This window comes from Coregonus lavaretus, assembly GCF_964263955.1.
Source record: "Coregonus lavaretus genome assembly, contig: HAP1_SCAFFOLD_2145, whole genome shotgun sequence".
In the NCBI taxonomy this organism is placed as follows: domain Eukaryota; kingdom Metazoa; phylum Chordata; class Actinopteri; order Salmoniformes; family Salmonidae; genus Coregonus; species Coregonus lavaretus.
Window position 1 is genome coordinate 15,295 of NW_028160749.1, and position 23,440 is coordinate 38,734.

At 48.6% G+C, this 23,440-nt stretch overlaps 2 protein-coding genes across 2 annotated transcripts in view; one reads left to right on the forward strand and one right to left on the reverse strand.

Moving 5' to 3' along the window:
- The first annotated feature begins 229 nt into the window (after positions 1-229).
- On the forward strand, positions 230-2,464 carry LOC311121482 (U7 snRNA-associated Sm-like protein LSm11). Its single transcript, XM_084195966.1, has 4 exons — positions 230-724; positions 968-1,107; positions 1,460-1,543; positions 1,760-2,464. Exons 1-4 carry the CDS (start codon positions 241-243, stop codon positions 2,135-2,137), a joined length of 1,086 nt encoding a protein of 361 aa, XP_084052092.1. The 5' UTR covers positions 230-240; the 3' UTR covers positions 2,138-2,464.
- A 937-nt stretch (positions 2,465-3,401) lies between these two features.
- LOC311121483 (clathrin interactor 1-like) overlaps positions 3,402-23,440 on the reverse strand; it is a 31,195-nt gene continuing 11,156 nt past the window's right edge. The window contains exons 5-12 of the mRNA XM_084195967.1: positions 17,683-17,853; positions 15,446-15,641; positions 12,084-12,306; positions 11,872-11,965; positions 11,331-11,396; positions 8,468-8,721; positions 6,269-6,449; positions 3,402-5,890 (exon numbers count right to left, since the gene is read on the reverse strand). Coding sequence (XP_084052093.1) covers positions 5,601-5,890; positions 6,269-6,449; positions 8,468-8,721; positions 11,331-11,396; positions 11,872-11,965; positions 12,084-12,306; positions 15,446-15,641; positions 17,683-17,853 — 1,475 coding nt within the window. The 3' untranslated portion in view covers positions 3,402-5,600. The remainder of the gene's footprint in view (positions 5,891-6,268; positions 6,450-8,467; positions 8,722-11,330; positions 11,397-11,871; positions 11,966-12,083; positions 12,307-15,445; positions 15,642-17,682; positions 17,854-23,440) is intronic.

Consider the following 23,440-nt stretch of genomic DNA (forward strand, 5'->3'; position numbering starts at 1 on the left):
CTACGATCTCACTACAAAAAAAGAAGAAACAAAAACAAACTAATATTAATTATTTTTGTTGATTGTCTTTTAGTTCAGTTCCTGGACATAATTCCCTTTAAAAATATATTAAAAAACAACTAATATGTAATTTTGTTGCATCTGCCTCAATTCTGCTGCATGGTACCTCAGCGCCCTCTCCTGGTGAAAATAGAGAAATGCAGCGGAAGAATAACTTTCCCATGATTCTTAGCCTCGTGCATGTCTGCGGTTGTTTCAAACATGGAGGAGAGGGAAAGAAGAGGAGATAAACAACAAAAATGTCCAGAATCAGAAAAGAAAGACTCAACAAGTGCATGTGCTTCAGATGCAACAGAACATACGGCAGAAGAAGAAGATGATATCACGGCAAAGTTGGACGTCACCTCCGATAAATTTGATCCACTCCTGGCGCTCTACTCGACTACAGTGCCTCTTCCATACCCCAACGTGAAATGCTTCAACAACATTGCGGAGTATGAGAGCTTTCTGAAGGGGGGGCGGGGCCGCGCCAAGCCGGAGAACGTGGAGAAAAAACAGAGGAAAGCCAGGAAAGGTGTAGCGGATCCGGAGAGGATAGAGAAACTGAAGAGGTTGATGGTGAACAACCCGATAGAGGGAGAAGATGGAGAGGAGGGGACCAGCGGCACTGCCCGGCGTTGTAGAATGCAGAAGGCTGCCAAGAATGTCCTGACCAGGATGCCTCGTATGTCGTGAATTATTTCTAGCTATTGTAGGTCTGCTTTGAATAATTTAGTTTTTGGTGGTTTGGTTTCGGATCAAAACATGACCTCTTTCATTCTTACTTATGATCATTGTCTCATATTGCCACATATATAGGCAAATTAAAACACTTTATTGATATGTGGGGCATTATCGATGAGTCAAACTTGTGGTTGACAGCCAGGAGAATTATATTTCAGCCAGGTGAATTCACCTGTTTATACAGTCCATACAGGAAGTCCTCTGGGGGAGCTGCACCGCTGCGTGGAGGAGAGGATCAGGGTGAAAGTTCACATCAGAACCTTCAAGGGGCTCCGTGGAGTGTGTTCTGGCTTTATAGTGGCCTTCGACAAGTTCTGGAACATGGTGAGAGCTCACCCCCTTCCCTCGCCCTTACCCTACACCGCCTCTCGACAGGTGGCTTACAGACTAGACTATAGTCTGATGTAAGACAGTGCTCACATTACATTTAACATTTTAGTCATTTAGCAGACGCTCTTATCCAGAGCGACTTACAGGAGCAATTAGGGTTAAGTGCCTTGCTCAAGGGCACAGACAGATTTTTCACCTAGTCGGCTCGGGGATTAGAACCAGCGACCTTTCGGTTACTGGCACAACGCTCTTAACCACTAAGCTACCTGCCGCCACATAACCTTACACATCGCTGTCCTCTCTCTCACTCACACTCTATTCCCTCTCCTCTCTCTCTCCCTGCCAGGCGATGGTAGATGTAGATGAGACCTACAGGGAACCTCTGCTGGGTGAAGCTCTCTACCACGAGAAGGCCCTAACTGTCACACGGGTAGGTCTGGCTGCCACCGAAGGGCTCTGATCCTCTAGTCTAGTGGTGCATTCTAGAGAATAGGGTGTTGTTTTGGATGCAGATGATGACATTTCCAGATCATGTGCCACTCACTAAAAAAGGTACATCCATTATCATTCTCTGCATTCAGAAAACAAACTCATTAGCTATCGCAAAGACTGTTTTAACCCCTTTGTCCCCCCTCTCCTTCTGTAGCTCTTTGACAAGTTGAAACTCCAGGAGAGTGCGGCGCTGAGAGAATGTGAGAAGAAGCAGATAGACAAGAGGAAAGCTGAACCCTTCCATCCCCCGTCTGAGACCCAAACCAGAGACGGCAGACGAGGGGACCTCAGGAGGAGAGGGGACCCTAGGGCAGTGGACCCCCGACTTGCGAGGGCCACAGTGGGCAATGAACCTGGAGCCCTAGGGGCCACAACTAAGACCCAGGGGTCAAATGTTAAAGGTCAGGAGTCAGGGACCGAGGGGCCCCAGAGAAGAGGGCCCCAGCCCTACGGGAGGGTTCACACACGCCACGTCAACCAGCTCTTCATACGGGGAGAGAACGTGCTTCTAGTCAACCTACAACCATTCTGAACCTATTGCGTATTTTAGCCAGCAGGGGTGGCAACCTAGCATGGAACCGGAAGGCAGTCTGTTCCTGCTCTCTTGCCAACTCCTTATGGAGTTTCCATGCCAAACATGAGCAGAAGCAGATAGACTGGCACCTGGGCTAGTGGCAACCCTCCAGGAAAGTTACTAGACCTGAAGGTCCAACACACTGACGCGTTACCAAGACCTACTACAGTATCTACACTGGTTTAGACCAACCAAGAAGTCTCACTGCTGCTGCATATCATATTGATATTTATTCTCTGCTTTACGCAGGCAGAAATTAATTAGAAATAAAACATGAATTACCAAGCTGTCTTCTCTTATCTGATCTTTGCCTCTGGGTCATATTGAAATGCAGGCATGGAGTGCACCACTGTAAATAACCACCAGAGGGCAGTATAGACTCATAAGACATCTCACCAAGTTAAAATAAAAATAATGTAAGAATATAAAAGTAGCCTAACCCAATAAACGTAGTTACATTTTTATTGTAAATATGCAGGTTATAACCTCAAACAACTGCAAATCAGAAAACCCATAAATGTCATCCATGCTATGCCCGTCCAACCAACTCCAACTTCAGATAACACATGGGGGCATATTACCACTAAAAAGAGGAAAGTCTACTGTTTGTCACATTATCTTGCTTTTCTCTGTCAGTTAGAGCAGAAACGGCAGCGTGGCCTGGTCTCAGAGGACCTCGTGTGTGTGTGTGTTATGAATAATGGAAATGGGGAAGCTCGAGATTGCAGACGGCACTAAGCAGCAACTCTTATTTGTCTAGACATTTCAGATTGTGCTTTATTCTTTAATGGCCACATTAGCCAGAAACAGCATGTCATTGGTTTTGTGTAGCTGCTGCTTTGTCTATAAACTAAAGAGAGGTTACCCAAGGACAATAAACCTGAACCTTCAGAATTGCACATTTTCCATAATACCTTGGAACTGTTGTGCAGTATCTGTTAAATTGTTCAAACTGTGTCTGAGACAAGACATTATCCTGCAGTACCGGAGTTTTACTTGCTCTCTGCTCTTCTTATACCTCAATCTGATCTATTCATTCCCAAGCCAAGGTCCTCCACGTGGTTGCATACTGATGCACTGGCCAGATGGCTGTGTGTGTGTGTGTGTGTGTGGGTCTGTATGGCTCCAAGGCCACCGTTCTACTCCAAAGCAGTAGTAACCAAGTTGGTCTTAAGTTAAAAACTTAACTTAAGTTTACCAAAAAAAGTTAAGATTACCAAACTGTAATCAACAGTTTTAATGTCGTAGATAAAGGATCATGATGGGACAATCAAAAAAACTACATTTTCTCAAGGCTTCTTTCATTGGTGATGCTTTGTTTTTTCCATTTATACATTTGCATAAACTAGTGTTTTCTTTTCAGTAACAATCTCACATTACAGAAGAAGATCTCAGAACAATTGTAATAAGTAGAAAAAAATAAACAAACCACGAAAGAATAAACACAACCCCCTAAGGATATCATCTCTTAGAAAAAACAAACAAGAGTCGATAGATTTTGGTCGTTTCGAACAGGTAATGCCTCAGCTCAGACAGAAGGCTACTGTGTGTATCTGTGCAGGGTTGGGGTCAACTCAATTTCAATTCCAGTCAATTGAGAAAGTAAACCAAATAAAAAAATTCTCTAACTGAAAAGCATTGAAGAAACTGGAATTTCAGTGTACCTCCAGAATTGAAATGGAATTGACCCCAACTCATGGAAGAGGACATTGCTCTGAGACAGAGGAGTCTAGCGTACATGTGAGGTACTCACTGGCCTAGTAGAGATGGTCCTGACTTCAACATGTACAGAGTGTGCATTCCAAATTGCACCAATTTCCTATATAGTGCACTACTTTTGACCCGAATCCTATGGGCCCTTGTCAAAAGTAGTGCACTATAAAAAGTGATGCAACCAAATGGGATGCAACCAAAACCAAAATAAAAAATAGCGACAAATCCTCTCCTAGACCTGGACTGTCTGAGAAACCTCTCCTTCAGAGATGCGCTCTGGGGTGACGTTTCCCCCAAGTACAGATCTAGGATCAGCTTCCCCTCCCACAAACCCAACCTTAACCATTAGTGGGGGGAAATGGTCAACTGACCCAGGATCAGCAACTAGGGGCAACTTCCCCCTACTCCCAGAGGCCAGAGGGAGCCGTAAGAACCACACATGCATACTGTGCCGTAGACTCCTAACAGTAACCGTCTTGACCACTGTATAGTTGTATCGTCTGTCTCCTGTAAGTTATAATGAAGGAAAAAGGCCTCCGTCTTACAGGCTCGATGTGCAGTACTTAAAGAACGCAACCCACCATGAGGTTGCTCCTAGATCTACTGATTATCTTATTTGGATGAAAGGAAAAAAAGGACAATATTTATTTAAAAAAGATTTACCCATAAGAAAGGCCACAAAGGAGATCTGTGTTTTATCAACACAACAGCTTCTTCATTTAACAGCTTTCAATCATTTTTCATTCATTCACTTATTAAATCCACCGATCAATAAACGATTGATTGATCTGTTAAATCTAATATTGAACAGAAATTCCACATTGGGGATGTAGAACGCTGTTATATAAAGTAAGTATTAAACACTGACTCAGGGCAATGTATCTTGCCATAGCAACGTCTTGATTGACATCTGATTCTGTCCAATCGACACACACCTCTCACGGCATCATATCATAATCAAGTACTCAATAACTTATTTGTCCGTCACACCAAAGTAATATTTACAGTTGTAGGGAAGGGACAGGTCGAGGTAACATGACACTAAAAGAGATGGATGGGGAATTATTGGGGTGGGATTATCATATAAAACTAGATTTCTGCTACTCTGGACATTTAATTGGTTAAGTAAAGCAAAACCCCCACTGTAATTCTCTTGAAGGAAGATTCATATGGACAATTCCATGGTAATGATTTTTTAAATGCAATTCAAAACAAAAAAACTATTATTGCAAAGTTAAACAAACCATACAAGTCGTCCTTGTGCATATAATTGTATGGGTTGTTTAACTTTGCAATCATTGGTTTTTGTTTGGCATACATTTTAAAGGTGAAACATCTGAGTCTCAGCATCATTCGGTTACTGTGTTTTCCGCTCTCTCACACTCCCTCCCTCTCCCTTAGCTGTTCTCTCTTTCTCTCTGATTCAAACCCCAACAGCACACAACCATTACTGTACACCCTCTAAAAGGTACTTCATTCCAAGTTCCAACTGATTAAAACATACATACATTCATGTATATTCATATCTCTCTACACATCACTTAAAAAAAGGAAAGAAACAGGAAATGGAGGTGTGGCAGTCAGTATCTGATATTTGACAATATTTAAGTACTCTTTGTTTGCAGCTCTTCACAATCCTTCACGGACGGTCGGTTGGATAGAGAGTAAAATAGAAACAGCCCTCTCTTTCACTTCACCTCTTCTTCCCTCAGTTTCTGAAGTTGCCGAAATCTGCGAAGGCCTCCAAGCCTTGCTTGGGCTGCTGCTGTACCATGCCAGAGCCCATAGACATGGCTGACATCCCCATGCCCATGCCCATAGCACCAGGCATGCCCATCCCCATGGTCATGTTAGCCTGGGGCATGGCGCCCATGTTCATGCCCATTCCCATCCCAGCACCGGGGTGCATCATGGGAGTTGTAGCCGGTCTGATGGGGGCGAGGCCCATGCCGGCGAATCCCTGGGAGAGCATGTTGACGGGTGGGAGGGGCTGGCCTCCTAGAAGACAGAAACAGGAAGAAGTGAGATCAGAGGACAGCATGACCTCATACACACAGGTTCACACACTCTTTTCACACACTCCATACTGAACAAGTAGTCCCAAGCATCCTTCTACTCCATACTGAACAAGTAGTCCCAAGCATCCTTCTACTCCATACTGAACAAGTAGTCCCAAGCATCCTTCTACTCCATACTGAACAAGTAGTCCCAAGCATCCTTCTACTCCATACTGAACAAGTAGTCCCAAGCATCCTTCTACTCCATACTGAACAAGTAGTCCCAAGCATCCATATTATTCATCAGCGTTTTGAACCCCCTCCAGATAAACACAGTCCTATTTCTATCCCAGTCTAAACTACAACACAGAAGGCTCACCGTGGAGTGTGTTGAGGGTGGGCTGGGCAGGTTTGGGGGGCTGCAGGCCGGGTGCCAGGAAGTCCAGACTGATGTTGACTGAAGAGTCAGACCAGGTGGAGGGGATCGCTGACCCCATGGAACCCTGGGTACCCAGCATGACTTGCTGCTGCTGCTGGGGCTGCAACGGCCCGCCCATCACCTGGAAGGGGGAGGGGACAATTTGGTAGTGAGGTGACCTATATAAATGGTGACATATGAAGGTTGAACTGCTGTCTCTAAAGTAATCTACATAAAAACACATCTCAACTCATCTAACCAGAATGAACAGGTTAGATGATTATTCTGCAAAACTAAGCTTGTCATTTTTAAGTACACTACCAGGCAAAAGTTTGGACACACCTACTCATTCCAGGGTTTGTCTTTATTTTTTGCTATTTTCTACATTGTAGAATAATAGTGACGAGATCAAAACTATGAAATAACACATATGGAATCATGTAGTAACCAAAAAAGTGTTAAACAAATCAAAATATATTTTTTGGATTTAGATTATTCAAAGTAGCCACCCTTTGCCTTGATGACAGCTTTGCACACGCTTGGCATTCTCTCAACCAGATTCATGAGGTAGTCACCTGGAATGCATTTAAATTAACAGGTGTGCCTTGTTAAAAGTTAATTTGTGGAATTTCTTTCCTTCTTAATGCGTTTGAGCCAATCAGTTGTGTTGTAACAAGGTAGGGTTGGTATACAGAAGATAGCCCTATTTGGTAAAAGACCATGTCCATATTATGGCAAGACAGGCGAGACAGCTCAAATAAGCAAAGAGAAACAACAGTCCATCATTACTTTAAGAGATGAAGGTCAGTCAATCCAGAAAACTTTGAAAGTTTCTTCAAGTGCAGTCACAAAAACCATTAAGCACTATGGTGAAACTGGCTCTCATGAGGACCGCCACAGGAAAGGAAGACCCAGAGTTACCTCTGCTGCAGAGGATAAGTTCATTAGAGTTACCATCCTCAAATCGGCAATTAACTGCCCCTCAGATTGCAGCCCAAATAAATGCTTCACAGATTTCACGTAACAGACACATCAATATCAACTGTTCAGAGGAGACTGCGTGAATCAGGCCTTCATGGTCGAATTGCTGCAAAGAAACCACTACTAAAGGACACCAATAATAAGAAGAGACTTGCTTGGGCCAAAAAACACCAGCAATGGACATTAGACCGGTGGAAATCTGTTCTTTGGTCTGATGAGTCCAAATTTGAGATTTTTAGTTCCAACCGACGCAGAGTAGGTGAACGGATGATCTCCACAGGTGTGGATCCCACCTTGAAGCATGGAGGAGGTGGTGTGATGCTGTGGGGGTGCTTTGCTGGTGACACGGTCTGTGATTTATTTAGAATTCAAAGCACACTTAACCAACATGGCTACCACAGCATTCTGCAACGATATGCCATCCCATCTGGTTTGTGCTTAGTGGGACTATCATTTATTTTTCAACAGGACAATGAACCAAAACACACCTCCAGGCTGTGTAAGGGCTATTTGACCAAGAAGGAGAGTGATGGAGTGACCTGGCCTCCACAATCACCCGACCTCAACCCAATTGAGATGTTTGGGATGAGTTTGACCGCAGAGTGAAGGAAAAGCAGCCAACAAATGCTCAGCATATGTGGGAACTCATTCAAGACTGTTGGAAAAGCATTCCTCATGAAGCTGGTTGAGAGAATGCCAAGAGTGTGCAAAGCTGTCATCAAGGCAAAGGGTGGCTACTTTGAAGAATCTCAAATATAAAATACATTTTGATTTGTTTAACACTTTTTTGGTTACTACATGATTCCATATGTGTTATTTCACAGTTTTGATGTCTTTACTATTATTCTACATAAATAAATAAAGAAAAACCATTGAATGAGTAGGTGTGTCCAAACGTTTGACTGGTACTGTAGGTCAGGTTTTTAACATGCAAATAACATCTATGCAAACAACCTTGTATTAGATTTAATGGTTTTCTGACTTAAACTGGTTCCTTCTCATTGTGTGTGTTTGTCCCTAGGGAAGGTGGAGCATCTGCAAACCTTAGCTCTCTGCCGTCTCTCTCTGGTGTGTGTTCCTCTAAACTACAGCCAGTTACTGTCGCTCCTCTCATTAACAGTGCATCAGGTACAATAAGGACAATTTACTGTGTGCACCATGTCTGTCCTGTATTCTTACCAGTGATCTGGACTGTGGCATGGTGCTGCTGATGGTCTGTGTGCTGGTCATATTAAAGGTGAGGCTCTGAGAGGCAGAGAGAGACTGGGTCGGGACCGGACCCATCAGGTCAAACAGGTCAGCTGAGGCTGGAGCAGAGCTGGCCGACAGAGCCCCAAACAGGTCAGTGTTGCTGGGGGCCAGAGGCTGGGCGAAGGGGGCCTGGCTGTCAGGGAAAGCATTCCAGTCCCCAAAGTCACCGTTCCCGCTGGAGGCTGGAGAGAAGAGGAGAGAGGAAAAAGGTTATAGTGGATAAACTAGCCTATAAAAAAACAAACAATGGATCTCTCTCACACAAAGTCGGAAGTTTACATACACCTTAGACAAATACATTTAAACTCAGTTTTTCACAATTCCTTCCCTAGTATAAATTCCCTGTCTTAGGTCAGTTAGGATCACCACTTTATTTTAAGAATGTGAAATGTCAGAATAATAGTAGAGAGAATGATTTCTTTCATCATATTCCCAGTGGGTCAGAAGTTTACATACACTCAATTAGTATTTGGTAGCATTGCCTTTAAATTGTTTAACCTGGGTCAAACGTTTTGGGTAGCCTTCCACAAGCTTCCCACAATAAGTTGGGTGAATTTTGGCCATTCCTCCTGACAGAGCTGGTGTAACGGAGTCAGGTTTGTAGGCCTCCTTGCTCGCACACGCTTTTTCAGTTCTGCCCACAAATGTTCTATAGGATTGAGGTCAGGGCTTTGTGATGGCCACTCTAATACCTTGACTTTGTTGTCCTTAAGCCATTTTGCCACAACTTTGGAAGTATGCTTGGGGTCATTGTCCATTTGGAAGACCCATTTGCGACCACGCTTTAACTTCCTGACTGATGTCTTGAGTTGCTTCACTATATCCACATCATTTTCCTTCCTCATGATGCCATCTATTTTGTGAAGTGCACCAGTCCCTCCTGCAGCAAAGCACCCCCACAGCATGATGCTGCCACCCCTGTGCTTCATGGTTGGGATGGTGTTCTTTGGCTAGCAAGCCTCCTCCCTTTTCCTCCAAACATACAGTGGGGAGAACAAGTATTTGATACACTGCCGATTTTGCAGGTTTTCCTACTTACAAAGCATGTAGAGGTCTGTAATTTTTATCATAGGTACACTTCAACTGTGAGAGATGGAATCTAAAACAAAAATCCAGAAAATCACATTGTATGATTTTTAAGTAATTCATTTGCATTTTATTGCATGACATAAGTATTTGATACATCAGAAAAGCAGAACTTAATATTTGGTACAGAAACCTTTGTTTGCAATTACAGAGATCATACGTTTCCTGTAGGTCTTGACCAGGTTTGCACACACTGCAGCAGGAATTTTGGCCCACTCCTCCATACAGTGGTTGTTGCCTTCTCACCAAGCTGCTTGCCTATTGTCCTGTAGCCCATCCCAGCCTTGTGCAGGTCTACAATTTTATCCCTGATGTCCTTACACAGCTCTCTGGTCTTGGCCATTGTGGAGAGGTTGGAGTCTGTTTGATTGAGTGTGTGGACAGGTGTCTTTTATACAGGTAACGAGTTCAAACAGGTGCAGTTAATACAGGTAATGAGTGGAGAACAGGAGGGCTTCTTAAAGAAAAAGTAACAGGTCTGTGAGAGCCGGAATTCTTACTGGTTGGTAGGTGATCAAATACTTATGTCATGCAATAAAATGCAAATTAATTACTTAAAAATCATACAATGTGATTTTCTGATTTTTTTTTTTAGATTCCGTCTCTCACAGTTGAAGTGTACCTATGATAAAAAATTACAGACCTCTACATGCTTTGTAAGTAGGAAAACCGGCAAAATCGGCAGTGTATCAAATACTTGTTCTCCCCACTGTAACTATGGTCGTTATGGCCAAACAGTTCTATTTTTGTTTTATCAGATCAGAGGACATTTCTCCAGAAAGTACGATCTTTCTCCCCATGTGCAGTTGCAAACTGTAGTCTGGCTTTTTTATGGCGGTTTTGGAGCGTGGGCTCTTCCTTGCTGAGCGGCCTTTCAGGTTATGTCGATATAGGACTCGTTTTACTGTGGATATAGATACTTTTGTACCCGTTTTCCTCCAGCATCTTCACAAGGTCCTTTGCTGTTGTTCTGGGATTGATTTGCACTTTTCGCACCAAAGTACGTTCATCTCTAGGAGACAGAACGCGTCCCCTTCCTGAGCGGTATGACGGCTGCGTGGTCCCATGGTGTTTATACTTGCATACTATTGTTTGTACAGATGAACGTGGTACCTTCAGGCGTTTGGAAATTGCTCCCAAGGATGAACCAGACTTGTGGAGGTCTACAATTATTTTTCTGAGGTCTTGGCTGATTTTTTTTTATTTTCCCATGATGTCAAGCAAAGAGGCACTGAGTTTGAAGGTAGGCCTTGATATACATCCACAGGTACACCTCCAATTGACTCAAATGATGTCAATTAGCCTATCAGAAGCTTCTAAAGCCATTACATTTTCTGGAATTTTCCAAGCTGTTTAAAGGCACAGTCAGCTTTGTGTATGTAAACTTCTGACCCACTGGAATTGTGATACAGTGAATTATAAGTGAAATAATCTGTCTGTAAACAATTGTTGGAAAAATTACCTGTGTCATGCACAAAGTAGATGTCCTAACCGACTTGCCAAAACTATAGTTTGTTAACAAGAAATTTGTGGAGTGGTTGAAAAATGAGTTTTAATTACTCCAACCTAAGTGTTATGTAAACTTCCGACTTCAACTGTATATATCTAACAGTAGTTGAGATGTGTCTGTTCTTGTTATGCTGAGAAGGTAGCCAGACCTCCTCCCCTCCATCTCTTGGAATATTCTAGTGCTTTCTAAACTCACCAGGTACTGTGGAGAGGCCGACAGAGGCAGCAGGAGAGGAGAAGTCAGCAAATCCTCCTATCAAGTCTGGAAAGAGACACACACACACAGAACACTTTAATGAGTGAATTGTGACAGTTTCCAGAGACCAACCCAGGCCCTTAGACCTGCCCAGAGCCAGAGACCCTCCATGATGTCCTGTAACTACACTACCTCCCCCTAACCCCCCATGATGTCCTGTAACTACACTACCTCCCCCTAACCCTCCATGATTTCCTGTAACTACACTACCTCCCCCTCCATGATTTCCTGTCACTACACTACCTAGCCCTAACACTCCATGATGTCCTGTAACTACACTACCTCCCCCTAACCCTCCATGATTTCCTGTCACTACACTACCTAGCCCTAACACTCCATGATGTCCTGTAACTACACTACCTCCCCCTAACCCTCCATGATTTCCTGTCACTACACTACCTAGCCCTAACACTCCATGATGTCCTGTAACTACACTACCTCCCCATAACCCCCATCATGTCCTCTCAGTGTGTGTAGTTACCGGTGGCTGCTGCAGGCTGGCTGGGTCCTGTATCTACCATCAATAGGTCAGCCAGACCACTGTTGGAGGGCTTGGGTGCTGCTGCTGACGGAGTCTGGAACAGAGAGAAGGAGAGGAGAGATGTGAGTAGAGACTGCACTGTCCGCTGTTAACACCAGCTGGCAGCAATAGGCTAGAGTGGACCAGCATGGACAATGCGCACGGACACACACCTGTTTGGCGGAGGTATCGGGGCTCTTGTCTCCTGTGTAGTGGGCCGCGGCTCCCAGGGACACAGTTTTGGACGGAACCCCACCTCTCTTCCTGGTTTCTGTGGTTTCTGTTGCCTGGACGATCTGGACGCTCTTGGTCGTCACGGTTTCCTCCTCGTCTTTGAACACTGACCTCCCAGACTGGCCGTTCCGCGACGGGTAACCTCGCTCCTCCTCGTTGTCACTAAGGAGACCAGAGAGGACGCAAACCGGGTGGAAAAGAGGACATTTTGTTTTGGAGATAATTCTATTCAAAGTGTGTGACTAAAGTATGACAGAACATCAGGTTGTTGATATCCTGTAATATTTTTATTTATTTAACCTTTATTTAACCTGGTAAAAACCTATTTTGCGAGGGCGACCTGGCAAGAAGGCAAAACAGGGAAATAGCAGCGTGTAAATAAAATATTACAGAAAAATACAAAATACACACAAAAGACAAAGTGTCACAAGTTCCAGATAGAACTGAAGATTAGAAACAACTACAGCTGTCACAAACAGTGTCGTCAGAGTCTTAACAACAGGCAAGGACACTAACTCCCCTAACTTTCAGATCTTCTGCAGCATGTTCCAGGATGAAGGGCCATTATGGGAAAAATACTGTTTCCCCATCTCAGTTCTAGCCTTAGGGACAGACAAGGACAGCAGTGACTGTGAACGAAGACTGTATTGAGTGACTGATCTGGTCAGTAAGGAACAGAGATACAAAGGGAGTTGTCCTATCAATGCTTTGTACACAAAAGTGTACCAGTGCTTTAGCCTCCTGGTGGAGAGAGAGGTCCATGTATGATAGCATACAAATCACAGTGATGGGTGAGTGATCTAGCATTTGAAAATAAATCTTAAAGCACCATGATACACTGTCCAGAGTTTTAAAGGTACTTGCTGAGGCCTGCATATAGACAATATCACCATAATCCAGCACCAATAACAAAGTGCTTTAAACAAGAGCCTTTCTGACTAACATTGAAAAGCAAGATTTGTTACTAAAATAGAAACCATATTTCAATTTCAGTTTATTGGTTAAGTTATCAAGGTGCTGTTTAAAATTCCGCTTTTCATCTAACCAAATCCCAAGATACTTATAGAAGGTGACCCTATCAATTTGCTGGGATTTTACAGTTAAAATCTGCAGGTGACTCCATCTGTTTAGTTTCAGGGAAGAGAAAACCATACAATTTGTTTTCCTTGCATTAAGCACAAGTTTCCATTCAAAAAGCTGCCTTTGAATAACATCAAAAGCCAACTAAGTCCTGAAAAGTCTACTTAATATTAGATGCGCTAGAATAAATAATTGTGTCATCAGCATACAGATTTGCAGAGTCAACAGTCTTCCCTATATAATTTACAGTTGAAGTCGGAAATTTACATACGCTTAGGTTGGAGTCATTAAAACTCGTTTTTCAACCACTCCACAAATTTCTTGTTAACAAACTATAGTTTTGGCAAGTCGGTTAGGACATCTATTTTGTGCATGACACAAGTAATTTTTCCAACAATTGTTTACGGACAGATTCTTTCACTTATAATTCACTGTATCACAATTCCAGTGTGTCAGACGTTTACATACACTAAGTTGACAGTGCCTTTAAACAGCTTGGAAAATTCCAGAAAATGATGTCATGGCTTTAGAAGCTTCTGATAGGCTAATTGACATCATTTGAGTCAATTGGAGGTGTACCTGTGGATGTATTTCAAGGCCTACCTTCAAACTCAGTGCCTCTTTGCTTGACATCATGGGAAAATCAAAAGAAATCAGCCAAGACCTCCGAAAAATAATTGTAGACCTCCACAAGTCTAGTTCATCCTTGGGAGCAATTTCCAAACGCCTGAAGGTACCATGTTCATCTGTACAAACAATAGTACACAAGTATAAACACCATGGGACCACGCAGCCGTCATACCGCTCAGGAAGGGGACGCGTTCTGTCTCCTAGAGATGAACGTACTTTGGTGCGAAAAGTGCAAATCAATCCCAGAACAACAGCAAAGGACCTTGTGAAAATGCTGGAGGAAACAGGTACAAAAGTATCTATATCCACAGTAAAACAAGTCCTATATCGACATAACCTGAAAGGCCCCTCAGCAAGGAAGAAGCCACTGCTCAAAAACTGCTATAAAAAAGCCTGACTATGGTTTGCAACTGCACATGGGGAGAAAGATCGTACTTTTTGGAGAAATGTCCTCTGGTCTGATGAAACAAAAATAGAACTGTTTGGCCATAATGACCATAGTTATGTTTGGAGGAAAAAGGGGAAGGCTTGCAAGCCGAAGAACATCATCCCAACCATGAAGCACAGGGGTGGCAGCATCATGCTGTGGGGGTGCTTTGCTGCAGGAGGGACTGGTGCGCTTCACAAAATAGATGACATCATGAGGAAGGAAAATTATGTGGATATAGTGAAGCAACTCAAGACATCAGTCAGGAAGTTAAAGCTTGGTCGCAAATGGGTCTTCCAAATGGACAATGACCCCAAGCATACTTCCAAAGTTGTGGCAAAATGGCTTAAGGACAACAAAGTCAAGGTATTGGAGTGGCCATCACAAAGCCCTGACCTCAATCCTATAGAAAATGTGTGGGCAGAACTGAAAAAGCGTGTGCGAGCAAGGAGGCCTACAAACCTGACTCAGTTACACCAGCTCTGTCAGGAGGAATGGGCCAAAATTCACCCAATTTATTGTGGGAAGCTTGTGGAAGGCTACCCGAAACGTTTGAACCAAGTTAAACAATTTAAAGGCTATGCTACCAAATACTAATTGAGTGTATGTAAACTTCTGACCCCTTGGGAATGTGATGAAAGAAATAAAAGCTGAAAGAAATCATTCTCTCTACTATTATTCTGACATTTCACATTCTTAAAATAAAGTGGTGATCCTAACTGACCTAAGACAGGGAATGTTTACTAGGATTAAATGTCAGGAATTGTGAAAAACTGAGTTTAAATGTATTTGGCTGAGGTGTATGTAAACTTCTGACTTCCATTGTAGATGGCTATATCTCCCCCTTACTTTGTCGGTCACATTGATAAACATTATAACCATCTAAGACTGATTTACAACTGATTTCTTAAGCCAGGTCTCGGACAGAACTAAGACATCTGGGTCAGCAGTGTGAACCCAGACTTTTATCATGTCCATTTTCGGCATCAGATTCCTCACATTAATATGCATCAGTCCCAACCCTGATCTAGTTTTAAAATAATTTGAATCGGTCACCAGAATCTGTCTGGTGAGTCACCTCTATCCTAACCTGAATCATCTGTCTGGTGAGTCATCTTTATCCTAACCTGAATCATCTTTCTGGTAAATCATCTATATCCTTACCTGAATCTGTCTGGTGAGTCATCTCTGCTATGCTTCTTGAACTTGTTGATGGTGTCATCGATGGTGCTGCCGATCTTATCACTGATCTCCCCCAGCTTCTCACTGAAGGGGAACTGGCCTTGGTCTCTCTTCCAGTCCTCATCCCACTTCCCACTGCTGCTTCCCTCGTTACCGCCAGAGTCATACCGGTCACCCGCTGGAGAGAGAGGGGGAGGGAGAGAGAGGGAGACGGGAGGGAAAGGGGGGAGGGAGAGAGAGGGATAGGGGGGAGGGAGGGAGGGGGAGGGAGAGAGAGGGAGAGGGGAGATGGAAAGAGGGGGGAGGGAGAGAGAGGGAGAGAGGGGGGAGAGAGAGAGGGGGAGAGAGAGGGGGGGAGAGAGGGGGAGAGAGAGGGGGGGAGAAGAGAGGGGGAGAGAGAGGGGGGGAGAGAGAGGGGGGGAGAGAGAGAGAGTGGGGGGGGGGAGAGGGGGGGAGAGAGAGAGAGGGGGAGAGAGGGGGGGAGAGAGAGAGAGAGAGAGGGGGAGAGAGATAGTAAGAAAAGGATTGTGAGTATGTGTAAGAGGCCCTTTATAAGATCAGAGGACACTCCAATGTATATGTGTGTGTGAGTATTGGTGTGTTCCAGATTGACTTACTGTATCTCCTGAACCCTCCCCCCATACTGTCAGAGGACTTACTGTATCTACTGAACCCTCCCCCCATACTGTCAGAGGACTTACTGTATTTACTGAACCGTCCCCCCATTACTGTCAGATGACTTACCGTATCTACTGAACCCTCCCCCCATACTGTCAGAGGACTTACTGTATCTACTGAACCCTCCCCCCATACTGTCAGAGGACTTACTGTATCTACTGAACCCTCCCCCCATTACTGTCAGAGGACTTACTGTATCTACTGAACCCTCCCCCCATTACTGTCAGAGGACTTACTGTATCTACTGAACCCTCCCCCCATACTGTCAGAGGACTTACTGTATCTACTGAACCCTCCCCCCATTACTGTCAGAGGACTTACTGTATCTACTGAACCCTCCCCCCATACTGTCAGAGGACTTACTGTATCTACTGAACCCTCCCCCCATTACTGTCAGAGGACTTACTGTATCTACTGAACCCTCCCCCCATTACTGTCAGAGGACTTACTGTATCTACTGAACCCTCCCCCCATACTGTCAGAGGACTTACTGTATTTACTGAACCGTCCCCCCATTACTGTCAGATGACTTACTGTATCTACTGAACCCTCCCCCCATTACTGTCAGAGGACTTACTGTATCTACTGAACCCTCCCCCCATACTGTCAGAGGACTTACTGTATCTACTGAACCCTCCCCCCATTACTGTCAGAGGACTTACTGTATCTACTGAACCCTCCCCCCATTACTGTCAGAGGACTTACTGTATCTACTGAACCCTCCCCCCATACTGTCAGAGGACTTACTGTATCTACTGAACCCTCCCCCCATTACTGTCAGAGGACTTACTGTATCTACTGAACCCTCCCCCCATACTGTCAGAGGACTTACTGTATTTACTGAACCCTCCCCCCACACTGTCAGAGGACTTACTGTATTTACTGAACCCTCCCCCCACACTGTCAGAGGACTTACTGTATCTCCTGAACCGTCCCCCCATACTGTCAGAGGACTTACTGTATCTACTGAACCCTCCCCCCATACTGTCAGAGGACTTACTGTATTTACTGAACCGTCCCCCCATTACTGTCAGATGACTTACTGTATCTACTGAACCCTCCCCCCATTACTGTCAGAGGACTTACTGTATCTACTGAACCCTCCCCCCATACTGTCAGAGGACTTACTGTATCTACTGAACCCTCCCCCCATTACTGTCAGAGGACTTACTGTATCTACTGAACCCTCCCCCCATTACTGTCAGAGGACTTACTGTATCTACTGAACCCTCCCCCCATACTGTCAGAGGACTGTATCTACTGAACCCTCCCCCCATACTGTCAGAGGACTGTATCTACTGAACCCTCCCCCCATACTGTCAGAGGACTTACTGTATCTACTGAACCCTCCCCCCCATACTGTCAGAGGACTGTATCTACTGAACCCTCCCCCCATACTGTCAGAGGACTTACTGTATCTACTGAACCCTCCCCCCATTACTGTCAGAGGACTTACTGTATCTACTGAACCCTCCCCCCATACTGTCAGAGGACTTACTGTATTTACTGAACCCTCCCCCCATTACTGTCAGAGGACTTACTGTATCTACTGAACCCTCCCCCCATACTGTCAGAGGACACGCCAATGTATTTGTCTTTGTTCTTCTTCGCCTTCTTCCTCTCCTCTCTCAGTCTATCATCATCCTGGATCAGACCCACCATCTCCTTCACCTTCTGACGCACGTTCACTCCCTGGTCCTTACCGTTATCATCTACACAGAGGTAGAGGAACAAGTAAAAGAGAGAGGAGATTAAGGTTATTGACAAGCTGGTGTTGTTGTGATGACTCAAGACAGCTGTTGTGCCAAAGCTACAGGTTATCTGCAGGTGTTCCAGTCCCCTATAAACAGATGTGCCTTTTCAGAAAAACTGAACTCTAGAAACTGCAACAGGATTGCAGATCAAAATGTAGGAAGCTGATCAGTGTATTCAGAATGTCAGGTGGGAGAACAGACGGCGGACAGAGAGAGACAGAAGGCGGACAGAGAGAGACAGACGGCGGACAGAGAGAGAAAGACGGCGGACAGAGAGAGAAAGACGGCGGACAGAGAGAGAGCGACGGCGGACAGAGAGAGAGCGACGGCGGACAGAGAGAGAGCGACGGCGGACAGAGAGAGAGAGAGAGACGGCGGACAGAGAGAGAGAGACGGCAGACAGAGAGAGAGAGAGAGACGGCGGACAGAGAGAGACAGACGGCGGACAGAGAGAGACAGACGGCGGACAGAGAGAGACAGACGGCGGACAGAGAGAGACAGACGGCGGACAGAGAGAGACAGACGGCGGACAGAGAGAGACAGACGGCGGACAGAGAGAGACAGACGGCGGACAGAGAGAGACAGACGGCGGACAGAGAGAGACAGACGGCGGACAGAGAGAGACAGACGGCGGACAGAGAGAGACAGACGGCGGACAGAGAGAGACAGACGGCGGACAGAGAGAGACAGACGGCGGACAGAGAGAGAGACAGACGGCGGACAGAGAGAGAGAGAGAGAGAGAGACAGACAGAGAGAGAGAGAGACAGACGGCGGACAGAGAGAGAGAGACGGCGGACAGAGAGAGAGAGACGGCGGACAGAGAGAGAGAGAGCGACGGCGGACAGAGAGAGAGCGACGGCGGACAGAGAGAGAGCGACGGCGGACAGAGAGAGAGCGACGGCGGACAGAGAGAGAGCGACGGCGGACAGAGAGAGAGAGAGAGAGATGGCGGACAGAGAGAGAGAGAGACAGACGGCGGACAGAGAGAGAGAGAGAGACGGAGGACAGAGAGAGAGAGAGAGATATGGCGGACAGCGACGGCGGACAGAGAGAGAGCGACGGCGGACAGAGAGAGATAGCGACGGCGGACAGAGAGAGAGCGACGGCGGACAGAGAGAGAGCGACGGCGGACAGAGAGAGAGCGACGGCGGACAGAGAGAGAGAGACGGCGGACAGAGAGAGAGAGACGGCGGACAGAGAGAGAGAGAGAGACGGCGGACAGAGAGAGAGAGAGAGACGGCGGACAGAGAGAGAGAGAGACGGCGGACAGAGAGAGAGAGAGACGGCGGACAGAGAGAGACAGACGGCGGAAAGAGAGAGACAGACGGGACAGAGAGAGACAGACGGCGGACAGAGAGAGACAGACGGCGGACAGAGAGAGAGAGAGACGGCGGACAGAGAGAGAGAGCGACAGCGGACAGAGAGAGAGAGCGACAGCGGACAAAGAGAGAGAGCGACAGCGGACAGAGAGAGAGAGCGACAGCGGACAGAGAGAGAGAGCGACAGCGGACAGAGAGCGACAGCGGACAGAGAGAGAGAGAGCGACAGCGGACAGAGAGAGAGCGACAGCGGACAGAGAGAGAGCGACAGCGGACAGAGAGAGAGCGACAGCGGACAGAGAGAGAGCGACAGCGGACAGAGAGAGAGCGACAGCGGACAGAGAGAGAGCGACAGCGGACAGAGAGAGAGCGAGACAGCGGACAGAGAGAGAGAGAGACAGCGGACAGAGAGAGAGAGACAGCGGACAGAGAGAGAGAGACAGCGGACAGAGAGAGAGACAGAGAGAGCGACAGCGGACAGAGAGAGAGCGACAGCGGACAGAGAGAGAGCGACAGCGGACAGAGAGAGAGCGACAGCGGACAGAGAGAGCGACAGCGGACAGAGAGCGAGCGACAGCGGACAGAGAGCGAGCGACAGCGGACAGAGAGCGAGCGACAGCGGAAAGAGAGAGAGAGAGCGACAGCGGACAGAGAGAGAGAGCGACAGCGGACAGAGAGAGAGCGACAGCGGACAGAGAGAGAGCGACAGCGGACAGAGAGAGAGCGACAGCGGACAGAGAGGGAGCGACAGCGGACAGAGAGAGAGAGCGACAGCAGACAGAGAGAGCGACAGAGAGCGAGTGACAGCGGACAGAGAGAGAGAGCGACGGCGGACAGAGAGAGAGCGACGGCGGAAAGAGAGAGAGCGACGGCGGACAGAGAGAGAGCGACGGCGGACAGAGAGAGAGAGACAGACGGCGGACAGAGAGAGAGACAGACGGCGGACAGAGAGAGAGACAGACGGCGGACAGAGAGAGAGACAGAGAGAGAGACAGACGGCGGACAGAGAGAGAGACAGACGGCGGACAGAGAGAGACAGACGGCGGACAGAGAGAGACAGACGGCGGACAGAGAGAGACAGACGGCGGACAGAGAGAGACAGACGGCGGACAGAGAGAGACAGACGGCGGACAGAGAGAGAGCGACAGCGGACAGAGAGAGAGCGACAGCGGAGAGAGAGCGACGGCGGACAGAGAGAGAGAGCGACGGCGGACAGAGAGAGAGAGCGACGGCGGACAGAGAGAGAGAGAGCGACGGCGGACAGAGAGAGAGCGACGGCGGACAGAGAGAGAGAGCGACGGCGGACAGAGAGAGAGAGCGACGGCGGACAGAGAGAGAGAGCGACGGCGGACAGAGAGAGAGAGCGACGGCGGACAGAGAGAGAGACAGACGGCGGACAGAGAGAGAGACAGACGGCGGACAGAGAGAGAGACAGACGGCGGACAGAGAGAGAGACAGACGGCGGACAGAGAGAGACAGACGGCGGACAGAGAGAGACAGACGGCGGACAGAGAGAGAGAGACGGCGGACAGAGAGAGAGACGGCAGACAGAGAGAGACGGCGGACAGAGAGAGAGCGACGGCGGACAGAGAGAGAGAGCGACGGCGGACAGAGAGAGAGAGAGCGACGGCGGACAGAGAGAGAGAGCGACGGCGGACAGAGAGAGAGAGCGACGGCGGACAGAGAGAGAGAGCGACGGCGGACAGAGAGAGAGAGCGACGGCGGACAGAGAGAGAGAGCGACGGCGGACAGAGAGAGAGAGCGACGGCGGACAGAGAGAGAGAGCGACGGCGGACAGAGAGAGAGAGCGACGGCGGACAGAGAGAGAGCGACGGCGGACAGAGAGAGAGCGACGGCGGACAGAGAGAGAGCGACGGCGGACAGAGAGAGAGCGACGGCGGACAGAGAGAGAGCGACGGCGGACAGAGAGAGAGCGACGGCGGACAGAGAGAGAGAGCGACGGCGGACAGAGAGAGAGAGAGCGACGGCGGACAGAGAGAGAGAGCGACGGCGGACAGAGAGAGAGAGCGACGGCGGACAGAGAGAGAGAGCGACGGCGGACAGAGAGAGAGAGCGACGGCGGACAGAGAGAGAGAGCGACGGCGGACAGAGAGAGAGAGCGACGGCGGACAGAGAGAGAGAGCGACGGCGGACAGAGAGAGAGCGACGGCGGACAGAGAGAGAGCGACGGCGGACAGAGAGAGAGCGACGGCGGACAGAGAGAGAGCGACGGCGGACAGAGAGAGAGCGACGGCGGACAGAGAGAGAGCGACGGCGGACAGAGAGAGAGAGCGACGGCGGACAGAGAGAGAGAGCGACGGCGGACAGAGAGAGAGAGTGACGGCGGACAGAGAGAGAGCGACGGCGGACAGAGAGAGAGCGACGGCGGACAGAGAGAGAGAGAGAGCGACGGCGGACAGAGAGAGAGAGAGAGCGACGGCGGACAGAGAGAGAGAGAGAGCGACGGCGAAAAGAGAGAGAGAGCGACGGCGGACAGAGAGAGAGAGACAGACGGCGGACAGAGAGAGACAGACGGCGGACAGAGAGAGACAGACGGCGGACAGAGAGAGACAGACGGCGGACAGAGAGAGACAGACGGCGGACAGAGAGAGACAGACGGCGGACAGAGAGAGACAGACGGCGGACAGAGAGAGACAGACGGCGGACAGAGAGAGAGCGACTCCGGACAGAGAGAGAGCGACGGCGGACAGAGAGAGCGACGGCGGACAGAGAGAGAGCGACGGCGGACAGAGAGAGAGACAGCGGACAGAGAGAGAGACAGAGGACAGAGAGAGAGAGCGACGGCGGACAGAGAGAGAGCGACGGCGGACAGAGAGAGAGAGCGACGGCGGACAGAGAGAGAGAGCGACGGCGGACAGAGAGAGAGAGCGACGGCGGACAGAGAGAGAGAGCGACGGCGGACAGAGAGAGAGAGCGACGGCGGACAGAGAGAGAGAGCGACGGCGGACAGAGAGGGAGAGCGACGGCGGACAGAGAGAGAGAGACGGCGGACAGAGAGAGAGAGACGGCGGACAGAGAGAGAGAGACGGCGGACAGAGAGAGAGAGACGGCGGACAGAGAGAGAGAGAGACGGCGGACAGAGAGAGACAGACGGCGGACAGAGAGAGAGACAGACGGCGGACAGAGAGAGACAGACGGCGGACAGAGAGAGACAGACGGCGGACAGAGAGAGAGCGACGGCGGACAGAGAGAGAGCGACGGCGGACAGAGAGAGAGCGACGGCGGACAGAGAGAGAGCGACGGCGGACAGAGAGAGCGACGGCGGACAGAGAGAGCGCGACGGCGGACAGAGAGAGAGAGAGAGACAGCGGACAGAGAGAGACAGCGGACAGAGAGCAACAGCGGAGAGAGAGAGAGACAGAGGACAGAGAGAGAGCGATAGCGGACAGAGAGCGACGGCGGACAGAGAGAGCGACGGCGGACAGAGAGAGCGACGGCGGACAGAGAGAGCGACGGCGGACAGAGAGAGCGACGGCGGACAGAGAGAGCGACGGCGGACAGAGAGAGCGACGGCGGACAGAGAGAGCGACGGCGGACAGAGAGAGCGACGGCGGACAGAGAGAGCGACGGCGGACAGAGAGAGCGACGGCGGACAGAGAGAGCGACGGCGGACAGAGAGAGCGACGGCGGACAGAGAGAGCGACGGCGGACAGAGAGAGCGACGGCGGACAGAGAGAGCGACGGCGGACAGAGAGAGCGACGGCGGACAGAGAGAGAGCGACGGCGGACAGAGAGAGAGCGACGGCGGACAGAGAGAGAGCGACGGCGGACAGAGAGAGAGCGACGGCGGACAGAGAGAGAGAGACTGCGGACAGAGAGAGAGAGAGACGGCGGACAGAGAGAGAGACAGACGGCGGACAGAGAGAGAGACAGACGGCGGACAGAAAGAGACAGACGGCGGACAGAGAGAGACAGACGGCGGACAGAGAGAGACAGACGGCGGACAGAGAGAGAGACAGCGGACAGAGAGAGAGCGACAGCGGAGAGAGAGCAACAGCGGAGAGAGAGAGAGACAGAGGACAGAGAGAGAGCGACAGCGGAAAGAGAGAGCGACAGCGGACAGAGAGAGCGACAGCGGACAGAAAGAGCGACAGCGGACAGAGAGAGCGACAGCGGACAGAGAGAGAGAGCGACGGCGGACAGAGAGAGAGAGCGACGGCGGACAGAGAGAGAGCGACGGCGGACAGAGAGAGAGAGCGACGGC